Source organism: Phyllopteryx taeniolatus, chromosome 23 (assembly GCF_024500385.1).
Source record: "Phyllopteryx taeniolatus isolate TA_2022b chromosome 23, UOR_Ptae_1.2, whole genome shotgun sequence".
NCBI lineage: Eukaryota > Metazoa > Chordata > Actinopteri > Syngnathiformes > Syngnathidae > Phyllopteryx > Phyllopteryx taeniolatus.
The window spans coordinates 2,410,690-2,429,209 of record NC_084524.1 but is presented as its reverse complement, the minus strand read 5'-3'; the positions used below and the strand labels follow the sequence as shown (position 1 = coordinate 2,429,209).

The 18,520-nt window shown below is 43.8% G+C and overlaps 2 protein-coding genes across 7 annotated transcripts; both read left to right on the top strand.

The window, feature by feature from the left end:
• Positions 1–8: 8 nt before the first annotated feature.
• On the top strand, positions 9–12,046 carry tesk1b (testis associated actin remodelling kinase 1b). Of its 6 annotated transcripts, none has more exons than XM_061763679.1 (12): positions 9–280; positions 542–599; positions 1,346–1,447; positions 3,047–3,332; positions 5,691–5,812; positions 5,887–5,935; positions 6,223–6,369; positions 6,434–6,516; positions 8,379–8,469; positions 8,551–8,634; positions 9,374–9,460; positions 9,530–12,046. In XM_061763679.1, exons 4-12 carry the CDS (start codon positions 3,156–3,158, stop codon positions 10,484–10,486), a joined length of 1,797 nt encoding a protein of 598 aa, XP_061619663.1. In that variant the 5' UTR covers positions 9–280; positions 542–599; positions 1,346–1,447; positions 3,047–3,155; the 3' UTR covers positions 10,487–12,046. The 6 variants fall into 6 exon arrangements, with proteins under 6 accessions (XP_061619663.1, XP_061619661.1, XP_061619666.1 ...); XM_061763677.1 differs by having other exon boundaries at positions 9–372; XM_061763682.1 differs by lacking the exon at positions 1,346–1,447.
• A 517-nt stretch (positions 12,047–12,563) lies between these two features.
• On the top strand, positions 12,564–18,359 carry gmpr2 (guanosine monophosphate reductase 2). Its single transcript, XM_061763684.1, has 10 exons — positions 12,564–12,682; positions 12,994–13,088; positions 13,389–13,508; positions 13,590–13,673; positions 14,266–14,439; positions 14,857–14,938; positions 15,345–15,451; positions 16,315–16,357; positions 16,429–16,588; positions 17,046–18,359. The coding sequence occupies exons 2-10, from the start codon at positions 13,002–13,004 to the stop codon at positions 17,233–17,235; spliced, it is 1,047 nt and encodes a 348-aa protein (XP_061619668.1). The 5' UTR covers positions 12,564–12,682; positions 12,994–13,001; the 3' UTR covers positions 17,236–18,359.
• Positions 18,360–18,520: the final 161 nt, after the last annotated feature.

Sequence of the window (18,520 nt, the reverse complement as noted above, 5' to 3'; positions counted from 1 at the left end):
ACTTACACGGTCTCAGAAAACCCGCGTGCAAGTCAAGACAAGCAGACATTGTTTTTCGACTGGGTATACGACGTTTAGCAGCCAGCATTTCATTTAGTTGACGGGAGAAAAAAGCCATCTGGTTCCTGACATTGAAAGCGGGCCGTAATCAACTTCTCCGATCCGATTTTTGGCACCTCCTGAGGTCCAGAGGCTGATAGGCTGGTCCCCTGGGCGAGTTTGGGCCATGTGGAAACACTTTCATTACTTATGGCTTCTTGATGGTCAACATGAGAGAACGGTAACCAGCTTTCACTCCTAATACGGCCTTTCAGTGATATTCAAACAAGATGAGAGCTGGCCTCCATTCATGGGGCTCCCGTGGCACAGCTGGTGCGTATCCAAAAACCCATTATCAAACCCCAATCGTGGTCTCTGTCCGTAATCATAATGAACTTGAGACAAATCCAACATTCCATTCGATATCGGCTGCTTTAAATAATAAATGCTGTATAATACTTTCTGCAACAATGCTGTGACAAGAGTTTTTCCCCCTCTCCAGAGCCTCAACGGACTGATGAATAATGCAGGGACTCGCTCAGTGCTTGTTGTGATGCAAGGTGAGCACACGGGACATTTCCACACTTTTAAATACATTATTTTACAATACATTTTAATAAAACAACTTTTTTTGGGGGGGGGGGTTGCTTTTTATGGTTTATTTTAATAATAAAATCGTTGTCATTTAAAATTTTTATTTATGATTAATTTAATTATAATTGATTACCCAATTATTTTTAAATGTATATGCAAATAGTTTATTTTACTAATGTTTTTATTGTGTTAGTTATAAGAAATCCATTAACCAATTATTTTGTGAGAAAAATGAATAATACGTTTTAATAAATCAATATGAGGGGCAAAAAAGGCTAAATTATCGCCAGAAAGGATATAGTGTAGGCCTATTTGTATAAAGTTTTCGTGCTCATTTTGAATTGAATCATTAATTTCGTTATTTCTGAAATTGTTTTATCAAATAAAACATGTTAACTGTACGTTTACTACATACTTACTAATATGCAAATATGTCATTAAAAAAGCAATTTTTGAACTCGATCTTTTTAAGTACGTCATAAAGCGCGCCAATATATATATCATAAATATCACGTTTAAAAAAAAAAACCGTGCTCTCTTTATGGCGTCATAAAAGAGCGTCACTCCGTCCGAACAAATCCAAAATGACAGTTCTGGCCATCTTTGTTTTGGTATAGTGTTAAATAAAGCATATTAAAATATAGATTATTAAAAGTCTTGAATGAACCAAATTAATGACGGTTCCGTTTTTTTTTTCTCTTCTCTCTTTAAGTAATCACGTGAACAGCAACCCCGCCCCTTACCCGGAAGTGGCACCCGAGCAAAGCAAGCAGACTAAACGCCTTCACATGAAAACACAAGCGCCGTGGCGGAGGTAATAATGAATTTTTTTTGCCGCATTTCCGACGGACGTGTTCTAATTTAAAGTACCCCCACGCACGCACGCACAGGTAACGTTGGGGGTCACGTGAGCAGCTTCCCCGCCCCCCTCCGTAAAAGCCGGCGCTCCCCTCCGCGTGTGCAAACGACGCCACAGCGAGTCGGTTGTGTTCTGTCCTGCGGGGGCCTTTGCGTGGACGACAGCTCGGAACGAGGGGGCGGGGACGCTGCGTTGAGGTTCCATCCGTGCGTGGCGGACGTCGTCGTGGTGGTCGTTATTTTTGCGGGTGAGCGACGTCCGTTACATGAACGCGTTGCCTCTCTGACTTGAGTCCGTTTCCGTCGCCGCTTACGTTGACAGATAACCGGGCGAAGGGGCCTTCCGATATATCTAATCACCCCCCCCCCCTTTTCTCTCCATCGAGAACCTGAATTGGATCAATTTGTAAGCGCGCGTGTGTGTGCGTGCAAAGGGCGGCCGCTAACAATCTGCTGAGAGCAGATAACTCCAACAAGGGCCGTTTTTTGTTTGTTTGTTTGTTTGTTTATTTTTTAATATCTACGTCTCTCGTGGTTCTTGTGCCTGCGAAACCAAGAGGAGGGACAAGTTATGTCCAAGTGAGCTGACGTTTCATATCATATTTTATTTAAAGGTAGGTGTAAAAAGTTTTTATTTTACTAATATTCGCAGTTGTATTATTTAGAGTTAATTCGACGAGCTGTTTGATATAACAAATATGTAAATGTGTGTATATATACGTTTACATGCATGCATACTCCTTTTTTAACTCGCAATTATTTAATGAGAGAGGATTAAATTTAAAAAATGAATCATTTAATTTAACCAATTTTTGGGGGGGGTGGCTGAATTAATGCATTGAATATGCAAAACCAGGAGGAGGGAAATTTAGTAATTGCTTTAATTTATGGTTCATTTTATTCTGACTCATTGAAACTAATACTTGATCAATTGTCAATCATTTTTGTGCACAGTTGTGCACCAGACTTTACATACCCTGGTGAAATGTGTGAACTGTTGGTAATTTTAGGGAAATATGACTGAAGCGGGACCATCTCATTATTTTATTTATTATATGTTATTATGTTTTGTTTAATTATTGAGCTATTTTGAAATGACATAATTTGACTCCCATTAAAATGTGTACAATGTTTTATTTTACTAATATTTGTTATTGTATTATTCAACTGCAATAACGGTTGCTTTGTCGCCATCTTGTTGTATCTTAGTGCCAAGGATCTATGTTGAATTGAATTGAGGAGATTAATTTAGACAAAAATAATGCCTGCTGCCAATTTGTGGCATCTTGGTGCCAAGGTCCCAAGTTGAAGTGAGTTGAGGAGAATCGTCTTGAGGTAGTTATTTGCCACCCTCAAAAGTAATCCAACATATTTGCAAGGTGCTATATGTTGTAAGAGGATACCAACAACAATTTATTATTATATTTTAATTTTTAACCATGTATTGATGGTGTGCCTGTGAAACCAGGAGGAGGGAAAAGTCCTACCCATATGGGTTGATGCTTCATGCAGTTCTTGCTTAGTCATTCAATTGCATGACTTTGATGTCTCGCAGCCCTCATCTGGACCGGACCCGACCGGAACCGTGGAGGGGTTGGTGACATGACGCACGTAGACCCCACCCCGACCAAACTGTGAAGCCACACTCCCGCGTCTGTCCCGAGATGGAGAGGGTGGAGCCAGAGAGCGAGGCGGAGCCGCCCATGCACAGCGTGCACGGCGCCAACCGGACTCGGCCGTCCTCCTACCGAGCCCTGCGGAGCGCCGTGTCCAGCCTGGCCCGCTTGGACGACTTCGCCTGCGAGAAGATCGGCGCCGGGTTCTTCTCTGAGGTGTTCAAGGTAAGTTCCTCCAGTGGTATCCATGGCAACCAGGAAATGGATGCACGGTTGGTCGTACGTGTCCTGTGATGGGCTGGCGGCGAGTCCAGGGCGCACTCCGCCTCAGGCTCCAGCTCTCCCGCGACCTATTAAGTACAAGCACGATAGAAAATGGATGCGTGGCTTGATATGCAATCGTCCTATAAAGAATGTCCCATTCCACAGACCCCATTACAGAGGTCCATTCCGTCAAGCGTTGCTCATTTTTGAATGGCAAAATGAGCAGGCAAATGTCAGCGCGCTCACCGGCTGATGACATTTACCGAGCGGCGGAGCGAGCACGGGGTATCTGCTGCCATTGTGCAATTTCGGGAAGAGATACATGCTTGTCAAAACACATCTTGTGTACGTTGTCCCCCCTCCCAAATGCAGAACAATATTGTTTCCACTGCTGTATTGCAGATTTAAATTTATTATTATTATTATTTTTTTAACATCGATTTTACAGTCCACTTACTGTACTTGAAAGCGCTTGCATGTGGGGAAGGAGACCCATGGTCGCAGATGCACTTTTCCGTCGTTTATTTTACTTTTCAGTTTCTCTTGTTGACACGGATGAGCGCCAACATGTAGGCCTGGTCTCTGGGAAGGCCGCTCCCTCGCCTGAAGGTAAACAAACCTTTTAGTGGCTCTGTATCTAGATGGGAACGCTCTGGCCCATTGGGACTACAGTATGTTCAAAGGTGGCTTGCACCTATTTAAAACAAAAATGCTCTCTCTATATTTGAGATTTAACAATATGCTATCAGTGCGGATACTGTGGGTCTGTACTTGTACTCTGACAAAAAGAAAATGCTCCAATACTACACAATGATATGCCAACTGCAAATTAGGTTCCTCAAAATGGATGATGAACTTCCTCTAGCTGCCGTGGGGGGCGGAGTGAATCTTCATCCCTGTATTCTCCCGCCATTAGTGACTCATTGATCTGCTTTTCATCAGCATAGTTGTGGAAGGACACTTTATAGCTGCGTATTAGTTGGCCTAACGGAAGCATGTACAGACTGAACAATAGGGGGTCCTAGGATTGACCCCTGGCAAACCCCCAGGTCATAAACATTTGGTCTGAGACCAAAGTTATGTTAGTTAAGTAATAATTTGTTCCTCTAAGAAGTGTTTTATTTGAGTGAAACATATGCCATGTCCAAGAAACGTTTCTGTTTTTGACGATTTGTCAACCTCGATAATCTGCATTTTTGTTGTTTTTATTATTTATTTATTTATCTATTAAAAGTGTTGTAATTGTGTAACAGCCTCAGGCCAGTTTGTTTCGGAGCGTTGGATGTCTCTGCCATGTGCCTTGGAAAGTTGACTTTTTGTCGGCTTGCATACAACTAGTTGGGTCTCTGGAAGGCCTGCCCACCCGTGAAGTGTGAAATTAAACAACCAAGTGTAAGACTGTAAGGAGTGTATGTGCACACGTATGTGTGTGTGCATCTGTGCCAGCGCATGCAACTCAGGTGCATATGAGACTAAGGTGTGGGTGTTTTTGAATTCTGAAAGAAAATCCCTGGCTCATTAGACAAATGATAAGTGCTTTCACACACTTTTTTCCACAAGCGTGCCGAGGCATGGGCTGGGGGCCGCGGTTTTAAAAAGACTTGGTTCCTGTCTTTACTTTTAAGAGCTGTTTTTTTTTTTTTTTTGGATTTTTTGATTTGTAGCAGAGTTAACTGTTATACAGATTTAGATTAAGTTTACATGTTTGTCTATTATTTTTCTTCTTTTTAGGGCATTAATAGTACTTGAGCATCCACATCAAGTCTCCAAAAACACAAAACTTAATAATAATAAATTTGATTTATATAGCTTAATATACTGCCTTTCATTTTTAAGTGTTTTTTTAATAGGAAAAAAAAATATTTTTTTGATGTTGTTGATTATTGTTGTGCTGTAGGTTTATATTACATATTTATTACAGTTTGCATATATATTTTTTTATTTCATTTTGAAATGCTTCTTTACAGAAAGAATTCAAGTATTTGTTTTTATTGTTTACTCACTGAAGGTACAGTACTGCATTTATTTTGGTTGGATTTATTTTGACTTAGCATGGTGCACATTTATTAATGTACCAAATATTCAATATTTTTGGGGAAAAATAAAATGCATTGTATGTAATGGGGTAAGAAGTTATTTAACCAGATATTTCAAAATAACACATTTTAGAGCTGTAATTGCAATGCAGCGATATTTTTGCACAAGGTTATCATGCCGTCAAAATATGCCAACAGGCGCCGCAACAGCCACCCTGCTCAAATGTTAGCACCCTAACCCAAAATGTCCCCCTCCACTCCCCATCCCCGCCTTGTCCGCCAGGTGCAGCATCACGTGTCGGGCCAGGTGATGGCGCTCAAGATGAACATCCTGGCCAGTAACCGAGCCAACATGCTCAGGGAGGTCCAGCTCATGAACAGACTGTCGCACCCGAACATCCTCAGGTAACACGGACAAACGGGCGCCGACCTGTCCCCTTTTGTGTGTGTGACGCGTGTCCGTGTGTTCCGCCTTGCAGGTTTATTGGCGTGTGCGTCCATGAGGGGCAACTCCACGCGCTTACTGAGGTAGGATGCGAGTGGTTCAATACTTGCTGTCGCTTAGTTTTAAGGTCATGGTTTGGATCACATTTGGTAATATATTGTGGGAGGGAAAAGCCCAATAATCAGCCCATCATGCTATGCTAAATGCTGCGTTTTCCTCATCATTTTTAGAGCTAATTAGAAAAGAAGTCATTGGAAAAGATGATCTTGTACTCTGACTAAAAAAAAAAAAAAAAAATAGATCTGGCCCACAGGCCTTGGGTTTGTCACCTGCGTGTTAATTGTTCTTATTTGCGTTTCCGCCGATCCAGTACATCAACGGCGGCAACCTGGAGCAGCTGCTGGACAGCGACGTGTACCTGTCGTGGAGCGCGCGGCTCGCCCTGGCGCTGGACATCGCCCACGGCCTGCGCTACCTGCACGCCAAGGGCATCTTCCACCGCGACCTCACCTCCAAGGTGGCTTGTGAGCGACACATCTGTGGTTTAAAAGGCGCGTTTCTTTACATGTGTGTCTATGCAGAACTGCCTGGTGCGCTGGGAAGGTGGCGTGTGCTCCGCCGTGGTGGGAGACTTTGGTTTGGCGGAGAAAATACCGGATTACAGGTTTGTGTGACTGTAAGGTGTTTGAGAGACTCTGTGTGTCCTTTAACAAACCACTGCCCAGTGCTCCCAAGCCCACGCCTCGATAAAAGCACTTTCCTTCACTCCCTCCTTATCTGGACTGGGTGCAATATCTCACCTGCTTGTTGTCCTCCCTCGCACCAGGTGCGGCCCAGTCTTACTGCCTCACACCCTTTTCGGAGCCACTGTGTAAATAGGGAAGTGGACGGACAGCCAGTGTTGGAGCTGTCGCCTTCTGTCTGTCTTTATTGCACACTGGCATTTACGTGGAATATTTTATTGATACTATAAATGGTTGCGCGGGGGGTGCAGCGAGATGGAATCAACCGTGAGGTCATAATTTTCAAACACCCTGTGTATGCCGTATGAATGAATATGTGGGTTTTGGCGCACTCTGGGCGCAACTTCCACGTGTGGATGCCGCGAGCCTTGTTCAACACCCTAACCCAACCCCTAGTGGGGGGGGGGGGGAACATTTTGTGAAAAAATATTTTTATGATATACAGTAGTACTGTGTATTGAGAAAAGAGTACTCCACAACATTGAACTTTATAAAAACATACATCATGACATAATTAAATATCTTTTGTCACATTGCATTAATTGAATGCTGCTCCTTCTGGTGTGCCCATGGATAGACAGACGGCTATACTTTTCATTGAGGCATTATGAATCCCACTTGAGTTCTAGGCAGGACACACCTAGCAACAATATAATTGTTGAATCGAGTCCTGCCTGATGCATTAGCCAATTCATATTGCAGCTGGGTGTGTCCATCCTAGAACTCTTGTGGGATTTTTTTATGCCCCTCAACTCCTTTCTCAACTCACTGATACGGCACTAATATTAGCCGCTAAGCGCAGAAGCTATATGAATGTGAGGACTGTTATATTGTCATTGTACATATTTTTTTGCTCCATTGCCAAAAGGCTTAAAGCACTGCAACATCAATGCTAATTAGTGTTAGCTAGCGCACTGAAAGGCCAAGTTATAGTTTGAAAAACTCAAGGTGTAATTCTCGCTTTGTAATTCCATTTGCTTTTTATTGAACACCGAAAGGCAGAACTGTTGACAACCTGGCTCGCATGTTTGTGTTGGAGTACAGTGTTTGTGGGAGGGGATGGGGTGAGCGGGTTAAGGCGAGGGGGGTGGGGGCTCCAAATAAGGTCAAACTATTTCAGTCTACCTCTTGCAGCTCCTTACTGCTCTTTATGAATCTGTTTTTTTTGTTTTTTTTTGTTTTGGTGACTGCTTTTAACTCGGTTGTTGAATGGCACTGGGAACCGTCACATTCACTTTCAGAAATAGCACAGAGTGGAAGTAGCATGTATACAGAAAAGTATTTGCAGCGCCTCACTTTTTCCACATTTTGTAATGTTTTTTTAATAGGTGTAATAGCACGCTATAGTCTTGTACTTTAGTAAAACAGTAATAACATTAAACGATGTAAAGAATTAAATAGTTTGTGCATAATGATTAATTAATTGTGGCTCCTTCTAGAGTGTGTGACTTTGCCACAGGGGGGCAGTATAATACTGTCACACAGGCGCAAACGAAAAAGTCTTTCACAACTACTGTAAGTGACTCAGTAACTGCAACTGGATAAAGAATATATGCCTTTGAGTATTGTTACATTGTCTGTCTGACTTGAAGCTTGTTTTGGAAAAAAACTTGTAGCATAACAAACAGTGGAAAAAGTGAAGTGCGTTGAAGGTACGTGCTTGCCCCTGCGAGTTCCTTCCCCTTTCTCCAGCTCGCAGTTGCACAATGCCTTCACCAAGTAACTGAAAAACACATTGATTGTATTTCCATCTTCATCTTTTCTTTCTTTCTTTTGGGTGCAGTGAAGAAGCGGACCAGGAACCCTTGGCCGTAGTGGGCTCCCCCTACTGGATGGCTCCGGAGGTGCTCCGTGGCGAGCTGTACAACGAAAAGGTTGGTCGGGAAATCTGTCACGGAAACAATGTGCTCCTTTTTATTGATTTGTTTTTTTAACCGCTGTGTTGCTCTCTGCAGGTGGACGTGTTTGCGTACGGCATAATCCTGTGTGAAGTCATTGCAAGGATACAGGCGGACCCTGACATTTTACCACGCACCGAGGTACAGTAATCTCCGCATATTTGCGGTTGACTATTCACGAAATTAACAATTCTCACAATTCTTTTCTGAGCACCTTAGCTGAAAAATGTTGTACTTTTTCTATAATGCGCTAAGATGCTACAATTTGGCGCAAAAGCCATGGCTAATAGGAAAAGTAATTGGTGTCAAGGAAGGCTGCGGAAGTGATTCATCTGAGATCTGAAAATTCTTTGAAATCAAATCATCTGGAAACTTTTTATAAGCACAGTAAGAGGAGTTTAAAATGATATTTTTTGTGATCTTAGTTTGTGGTACATGTATGGTTTAAATCGATAGACAATTGTAAAAAAAAAATAATAATAATAATTTGCCGGGGGGGGGGGGGGGGGGGTGTCTCACCAATTATTAACCTTTTTTTTTTTTTTTTTTTCTTGATTTGCACCAATCCTTAGTCCGGTATTTCTGTACCGAAATATTGTTTTTAAAAGGGATGTATGGAAAAACTGACCCACACACTTCTTGGCCTTGATCCTTCTGCTTTCCAATAGTGTCACACTGCATTCATACATTTCGCATATTTGCTCGTGACCGACCCGTTTATAAAGGAGTGTCTGGCACGAGGTCTGTATCTACTGGAGTACAAAATTCTTAAAATAAGTTAAAGGAGTTCCTAAAACAGATTTAGATTTATAGACTGCAAAGAAAAATACACCACATTATGGTCCTGCAGTTGAGAATCTCCTTTCATTGTTTTGCACAGGACTTTGGTCTGCATGTGGACGCCTTCACGCAGATGGTCGGCGACTGCCCGGCAAACTTCCTGAATCTGGCCATCGTCTGCTGTAATGTACGAAAAGCGAGACGCTCGCTGTCCCGAGCCCATCACGTCGTCACTCTGTTTTCTCCGCCCCACCAGATGAGAGCCGAGCAGCGTCCGTCCTTCTCCCAGATCGCCGCCGACCTCGAGCGGACGGGACGGCAAGAAGACGAGCCGGCGGTCGGGGTGCGGCCCCCGGCTGCCGGCCCCCCGCGGAGGCGCTCCCCGGGCCCGCCGTCGGACCCCCGCCTCTCTCGCAGCAAATCGGACATGCTGCGCCTCGCCGCCGAGCCCTCGCCGCCGCCCACGCGGGTCAACCCCTTCTCGTGCCGCGACGACCTCAAAGGAGGCAAGATCAAACTGTACGACACCCCCAGCAAGTCGGTCATCTCTCTCACTTTCGCGTTGCCCCCGCCGCCCGACTCCCACCGGGACGAGCCGCCACCCGGGCAGCTTCGGCGCTGCCACTCGCTTCCGTGCTCGCTGCCCCCCTACCTGCCGCCCCACCTGTGTGACTGCGAGATGCACGGTGGGGGCGACTCAGGGCTCCCCCTGTCTCTCGAACCCCTCTCTCTTGACCAAGAGAAGGGTGAGGCCGTGCCTATGGACTGCACCAGCTCGCCAGATACCCTCGACGGCTCCTCTTCATCGTCTTACTCCAAGCTATCCTCCCCTCCGACCCATGCCTCCACCCCCTCGCAACCCTCCTCGGGGCCCTTCGCTAATGGGTGGCCCCAGCTGCCTCATTTGGACAACAGCAAAGTGGTCCTGAGCGGACCTATGGGCTGGAGCGCCGCCCCCGCAGGGATCAACAACAACGGTTGCCGCTCGCCTCCCAGCGAGCCCGACGCCCAATCCCTGGACCAGGACGAGGTCCTCACTTGTCCGGGGTGCTGCCTGGCGGGCCTCCGCTTCTCTTCGGTGTGTCTCCGGACGCCGCACAGGAACGCGTACAAAAACCTGAACGGGGACCACGCTGCCTCACGTGGGCTGCTGAGTCCTAAAAGCCTGCCGCCCTCTCCCACACCGGCCGCCGCCCGCCTGGGGCCCAAATAAATCAAGCCTGGGTGAAAGCCACCTTAAAAATTTGCACAGATTTTAACGCAGCAATATACAATGGAATGTGGCATAGGGGTGTGGAGACCTGGTAAACTTCCGGAAAAAAATAAGCCGTTGAATTTAGAAAATATTCCAAATTGTAAACTTTCCATGGGAATTCAGTGGAATTTATTAAAAGTGTCATATTCAAGTATAGATATAAACATTTTGTGAGAAGCAGACATCCATGCAAAAATAGATTGCTCTCCTTGCCCACATGCGAGCGCCATCATTTTTATTTTATTTTACTTTATTTTTTTCTCTCCCCACATCGAATGACGCAGCATCCGTAGCTTGCTCGTACCTCAAATTTTGGCTCGCAGCACAAAGCAAAAAACCAACAAACAAAAACAACCTAACGACTGGGGCAGTTGGCAGTCAAGGCGTTTTCCCCAACTAAATTTAACGTTTCCTTTTGAGACCCGGCCTTAATTTTTTTCAAATCCTGGTTTATCGCCAGAAATTCCCATGGAAAGTTTCAATGAGTCTTGCAGTCTTATTACAGTGAAAGTCTGAGAAATTGCCAATAGATGCCACAAAATGGTGGCAAAACCTTACTTTTGTCCAAATGGAACTCCTCAACTTATCAACGTAGTTCCTTGACACCAAAATGGCACAAGATGGCGCCATAGTAAATAGTTTTACTGCTTTGGTGAATTTGCGCACACCAGACCGCGGACATGCGGGTTTTACCCCCGAGTCTCGGGGTCTCCTCTTGGGTTTCACTTACCTGGCACCCTCTGCTGGGTTGAGGGTGCCCCTTCCCCGCCCGGCGTGGATATGCACCCAACCCGTTACACAGCATCCAGTCCAGCATGCAAAGGTCGTCACATGACTCGAAACCACCGATTTCCATGAGGAATGTTAAGCTTAGTATTATTGTTTCAACAATCCTGTTTTTGGGATGTTTGGTGCTGTTAAGTCTTAAGTTGTATGGTGCACCGTGTGTGCGTGCAGAGAGAGAGTGTGTGTGTGTGTGTGTGTTCGTGTGTGCGCGCCTACTGTTTAGGCTAACTTTGTTGCCCTCCAGTCTGTACTGGCACTTGGGGTTGCCACTTAAAGCACTTCAACTGAATTCCTGCTGTTATTGAAACGTTCAAGGGAATGAACGGTCCGAGACCTGCTTACAAGCTGTTCGTATTCTTATTTAATAATGAATTAAAAAAAAAATATGTAGAATGCAGATTCTTGTGTCTGTTGGCCTGTTGTGCTTATTTCTTCGGAAATGTTAATATGGGTAAATGTGACCAATGTGTGTATGGGAGTATGGGTGTGTGTTAAAAAAAAAAAAAAAAAAAGTACAACTTTAAAAAAAGGACTCAGGCCAGCAGCAGTATACATTTTAAAAATACAATAGATATAAAAAGCTCTTGCTACACCAAAAAAAAAAATATTACTATACACATTTGTAAAACATCCCTTATGATACATGTCCTTTTAAAAGCCTTTTTTTTTTTAAAAGGACAGCACGTTTTTTAAGACCTACTATGCATACTTTAAATAAACATTTCCATGCCATTTTTGTAATGCCTTACTATAAAAGCCCTAGGAGTTATTACCTTAAAAATTTTCTTAAATTTAAATCACCCAAAAAATAGACATGCAGAAACTACGACCGCTGCCACAATAACAGAATCTGTTATTGTTAGTCGGGGCAGGGCAGAAATGGGTAATTATGACGTATACAAAAATATGAAGTGTAATCGAAGCTCTTTTCTTTGGCCACAAGGCGGCGCCAGTTACCATAATTGTAGAGTGGTGTGCACAATGGGAGCAATTGTTGGTCGAGATGGATCGGTCCAGGGTAATATGCATACATATCATATATAACAAATATATAGGTTAGTGGTGGTTATGAATATGTATAGTGGTTGTATATCTTTATGGTAAAAATGTTATAAGGTTTTTAAAAAAAAAAAAACTTGTTTCCGCTTCCCCCGTCGCCATTTACATGATTTTTACGTGCCGTAAAGCATTTTTGAAATATGTAGTTCTACGGGCTACTCCCTGCACGCTTTGTGCGACCTAAAAAACTACAAGGCGGCTTTCTGGCATGCCGTTCAGTATTCGCATACACTTCGAGAAAGGAAGCTTATGCCGCTCACTCTTTGGACGTTACACTATTCCCCTTTTTTTAGTTTATACGGTGAACCGGTAAGATTAACAATTAAGCAGATGAACTTCTCTTATAGTGCCTTGGACTTGTGACACCTTCAAATTGAGTGCCTTGAATTGTCGATGGTTAAGTTTACAGATGGAGTTACAATCCTGTTGGCGTGCACTTTTTTTTTGTTATTTGTGGGACAAGCTGAAAGTCGCAGCAAATGTTGAATAGAACCACAAGCATGTTCTTTTAGTCTTATAAATCCGTCATTACCGTGCCTGCGTCTCTGGAACCGATGGATCTTGATGTTGTAACATTGTAGTTCCATATCTGTGCTTATTATTGTGACCTGTCCTTCCAGTTTCCACAATGCCTCGCATTGAGAATGACATCAAGCTGGATTTCAAGGATGTGCTCCTCCGGCCCAAGCGCAGTACCCTCAAATCAAGGAGTGAGGTCGGTACCGTTTATTAGTATCTATGCAGCCATCCATTGTCTGTAGCACTTAATTGTCCGCTGTCCATCATTCACCCATCCTGACACAAGGCTGACCCATGCTTAGGCATCCATTTTCTACAGTGCTTGTCCTCCTTAGGATCGTGTGTGAGCTGGAGTCCATCCCAGCTGGCTTTGACCAAGAGCTGGTCAATAACAGGGCACATACAGACAAACCAAAGATTGATACTTATGGACAACCGTGCCATGCTGCCAGATGATGTCGAAGATCATTGGTGACCCGGTCTGTCTCCGTCTCAGGTGGACCTGCTGAGGAGCTTCACCTTCAGGAACTCCAAGGGCAGCTACACCGGCATCCCCATCATTGCCGCCAACATGGACACCGTGGGCACCTTTGAGATGGCCCGGGCTTTGAACAACGTAGGCTATGCGTCCCCATGGCAACCAGAATCTTTCTTCCACGACGCGTAGTTAGTTAGTTCATCTGTTCTCTTGCACTAGTTCACCGTCTTCACCGCTGTCCATAAGCATTACTCTGTTGACGACTGGCGGGAGTTTGCGGCCAAGCACCCAGAATGCCTGGAGGTACTCATTGCAGTATTTATTTCTTCCCTTTTTTTCTTCTTATTAATAAGGTTGCAAAGGGGTGGAAAATTTACACAATGCAACTGGTATATTGTCACAAGATGTTAAGAAGAAGGAGAAGAAGAGTCCAAATTGTACTCATCCATGCAAGCGACAATTTAAAAGCAGGACATTACAACAGATTTGTTTAACAGCAGAACTTTATTGAGTTTTAAATCTTTTATTGAAGATCAACCAGAAGTCGTGCGGACTTTTGGAACTAAAAGGTTAACAAAACTGTTGTTGGAAGTGAGAGTTGCGGGTGGTGGCATGCACGGTGAGGAGCGAGCGAAGATTGGGTGGAGTTTTTCCAATGCTTTCCAACCTGCATGAAATCTGGTTGTTTTAGTCAAGATTATGCTCAAATATATTTTGCCCGACAATATATATAAATCCCTTATTAAGAACCAACCTTCATTGTTATAAATCCTTGGTTTGTTCCAACAAATTCCCGTTAATTCCGATGGAAAGTTTCCAACTTGGAAGTTTGCCAGAATTGGCAACTCTAGTTACTAACTACAGCACGCCTGTGGTCTCGACTGTTTTCCCCAAGAGCGTTGCGGTCAGCACGGGCACCGGCGACGCCGACTTCGAGAAGATATCCGCCATCTTGGCAGCCGTGCCGCAACTGCGGTACATCTGCGTGGACGTGGCGAACGGCTACTCGGAGCATTTCGTGCACTTTGTCAAGGATGTTCGGCAGAAGTTCCCCTCGCACACGATAATGGTCAGTAGAAGTTTTCTTTGTCTTTGATTTATAATTGCCTATAGATGCCACAAGACGGCCAAGCGCTAACTTTGTCTAAAAGAAACCCTCCAATTCATTTCAACATAGTTCCTTGGCACCAAGATGGCGCCAAAGTATTAATAGATAGTATATTGCCGGGAATTTGTGAATGTCGTTCTGCGAATATGCAGGCTTCACTGGATTTCCTTTTTTAAGCGAAACTTTGAAATCCAATCTGAATAACAAGTTATAACATAATCCTAGAAGAAATCTCTTGGCAGACAAACAATCATATTTTGCATTGTTGAGAGATATTTAATCTCTGTTGGATTTTTGCACAGCGGTTGGGAATCACTGTCTTACTTGATTTGCAGCAGTTTTTTTGATTGGCTTCTTTTTTTGGGGGGGGGGGCTCAGGCAGGAAACGTGGTGACGGGAGAGATGGTGGAGGAGCTGATCCTGGCCGGTGCGGACATCATCAAAGTGGGCATCGGACCAGGTGATCGCCGCAAACGTCATTTTGCATGAAGCTTCTTACAGTGAACCTTTGCTGTTCTCAGGGGTCAGGAACCAACCACCTTTATGTATGCAACTCATCAAAGTACCAAGTACTATTGCCCTATTAGCCATTTTATTCAGTTTTTGACTGAATGATACATACATACTCTTTCTTTTTTCATATAAATCGCACGACGAAAGGACTCTTTATCTTTAGTTTAGGCACTAACTGTATGTTTAATTTCCGTAGGGCGTTATGGAAAGAGCACACAAATAGATGAATCGGTTTAGTTCTGTTTTCCGGAAAAATTAGTGCGTCTGCCAATTGGCGAGGGTTGACCGTATACACGGAGTTGGAGACTTGAATGGCGAAATGGAGCGTGCTCTAACTCTGGTGTCTTCCGCAGGCTCCGTCTGTACGACTCGCAAGAAGACGGGCGTGGGGTACCCGCAGCTCAGCGCGGTGATCGAGTGCGCCGACGCAGCCCACGGACTGAATGGCCACATCATCTCGGTGAGCCTTGATTGTCAATGAGTGCCAGAAAAAGATTTAAAGCAGGGACTGGCAACTTGCGTCCCGCATGTGGCCCGCGCCCACACTCTGATTTGCCCCTCGATTATTAAAAAACAACAACATAATAATAAATTGGGGGAGTGGGAAATTGTAAACATGTTTCCTCTACTATACCTGATCAGTTTTACATTGTAGTAGCACCATTAACCACTAGATGGTAGACGTGGCTTTAAACATTTCCACCAGTTCCTCTCCATCAGTAAGATCAAGAATGTTCAACAAATTTCAAGGCAAGCCTATGGAGCCAGTTTGTTTAGTGACGTTGTCAGCCATAATTGTTTTGTGGCGGCGATGAGTCATCCGAGACAAACGGAGGCTCTTTGACCTCATGTAATTACCAGGAAGAACACACGAGCATCTTATATATTTGGTAAGTCGCTTAGCGCAGCTTAGCATACAATGGAAATAAAGAAATAAATAAAAATAAGAATCTTTACAAGAACGTGTTTTGTCAGGATGAAAAAAAATTCTCATAAATCTAATTTCTAACATCGTGAAGGACTTTAAATGGAATTATTTCTTTTTCAAACGCTTTAACTTAACCAAATACAATTGATTGGATTTAATATTTCTCCATCGTCGGAGCTAGTTTACAAAAGTCCGTGTTGAGCAACTCAGCGACTTTTGCAACCTCTTTAGAGACTATTTCTTGAAAAAGCAACCAGCAACTTTAATTCCCGTTAAGAACAGACAGTTTATTGTTTGTTTTATTGGCGGGCTGGTCCCCATAGGTAAGGTATGGACTTTAAAAAAAATAATAATAATAATAAAAAATGATACACCAGAATGCGTCTCTCCCACAGGACGGGGGATGCACATGCCCCGGAGATGTCTCAAAGGCTTTCGGTGAGTTTGGAAATGGATGAGATGCAATGAAAAGCTTCTTTTTTTTTTTTAACCAATGTAATGTGTTTTAGGTGCCGGCGCGGACTTCGTGATGCTGGGCGGAATGCTGGCCGGCCACTGCGAGAGCGGCGGCGAGACTATCGAGAAGCTCGGCAAGAAGTACAAGCTGTTCTACGGCATGAGCTCCGAAGTAGCCATGAAGAAGCACGCTGGCGTCCTGGCTGAGTACAGGTCAGTCACAAGCGCAGGTAGCAAAAGTACTCACACCTTAAGTACAATTACAGATGCGTGTGTAAAAAGAAAAAGACTACTGATTAATCACCTTTAATTCAGTAAAAGTACAAACTCTGAAATATACTTCATGACAAAAGTAAAAAATTATTATTATTTTTCTTTTTTTTACTGTCAATTATATACAATACCCGTTTCGATCACTTTCCACAATGAAAAAATAAAACATTCTCAAAAGTTTTCCATTTTGAGAAGAGAGAACCAAAATGACTGGACTGATGATAACTGAGAAAGTACAACTTGCTTGTGTGTGTTCAAATTCTACTTAGTGCAGCGACAAAGTATTTGTACTTTGTTTACTTCTCACCGCCGCTCACGAGAGACAGTTGACACTTCCAGAGAGGTTTCTCACTCGTGTTGCGTCCCCCATCCCCCGTCCCCCGTCCCCTACCTCTAGAGCGTCCGAGGGCAAGACGGTAGAAGTGCCGTTCAAAGGTCCGGTGGAGGTGACGATGCGCGACATCTTGGGCGGGGTGCGCTCCACGTGCACCTACGTGGGGGCGGCCAAGCTGAAGGAGCTGAGCCGCAGGACCACCTTCATCAGGGTCACCCAGCAGCTCAACACCGTCTTCGGCAACGACGGCTGAAATCCCAACAAAGTCTTCAACACTGCTCGTATGGACGCATACAGTCACACTGCCGTTCCTGCTATGTTACTCCCATTAGACTGGCAAATCTGACGCAATAATGCTTCACTTCCTTACATTTTTCCAAGCTTTTAGTTTGAGGTTTCAGTTTGGACATCTTGTTCATTAGAATGGTCTTTCACAACTTTGATTGAGCCTAGGCACATATTTAAAATCTCATGGCACCACCCCCCCTGCAAAAAGTCACAAAAATGATACACAGTGAACCCCTGCTCTTCACAGGGGATAGAGCAGCAGACACTGAAAATCTGAAAGTCATTGACATCCCCACCAAAAAAACATTTCTAATACATCCCACAAGATGGCAAAAATCAGATTACTACTAATCTCCTCAAGTCACTTCAACGTTAGTCATTGACACCAAATTGCCACAAGATGGCAGCAAAGCACTATTTACGTCTGCATGAACCACCTCAACGCACTTAAACATTATAACTTGGCTCCAAGATGGCGCCAAAGTAATATTTTGAGTGCTTTATCTTGAGCACGAAACCAGCGACGATGGGGGGTGGGGTTCGCTGTATACTCATCTCAATTTACTCCCAAAATTGACTTACTAAGTGTGTCGTCGGGGGCTTTTTAGTTGACCACAAAGCAACAATTGGACCCTCTGCCATCTAGTGGCAGAGCGTTTAATTGCTCTTCTGGTCACTATATGTCGGTGGCGCAGATAGATGAACAAAGTTACGTTATTTTTGGTCAATAAATCCTAATTAGTGGACCAATTAAATGAAACTGGATCATATACCGCAGCACAGTAGTTGCGAATCATTGCATCCGAAAGCCTCAATGTTGTATGCAACAAAATCATTCTTCAAGGTTCTAAGGGTACAAAATTAAGGATGTTTATAATTCGATTATAATGTTATTTTATTTGTTTTAACTGCGACCAATGCCAACGTTAAATTTAATGATTATTATTTTTTCTTTTAAGTGATGTACACTTTCGGGTCATGTTATTATTCATTGTTGCCTTGACAGTAAGTGTTCCTTGTACGGGTTTATGTCAGGTCAGGCGAGTGTCTGTTTCATTCATGTACATTACAATACAGCTGTTCCACTTGCGCACGTGCCAATGTCTTTGCTGGAGAGCGCTTGGAAACAAACGTGACAGGTTCATTGAAGACTAAATTGAATGCGCCAGCTTGTTGGGCATTTGAGGAGGACATTTACCCAAATGAGGACAAGTACTATAGAAAATGGATGGATGATTCGTGATGATACA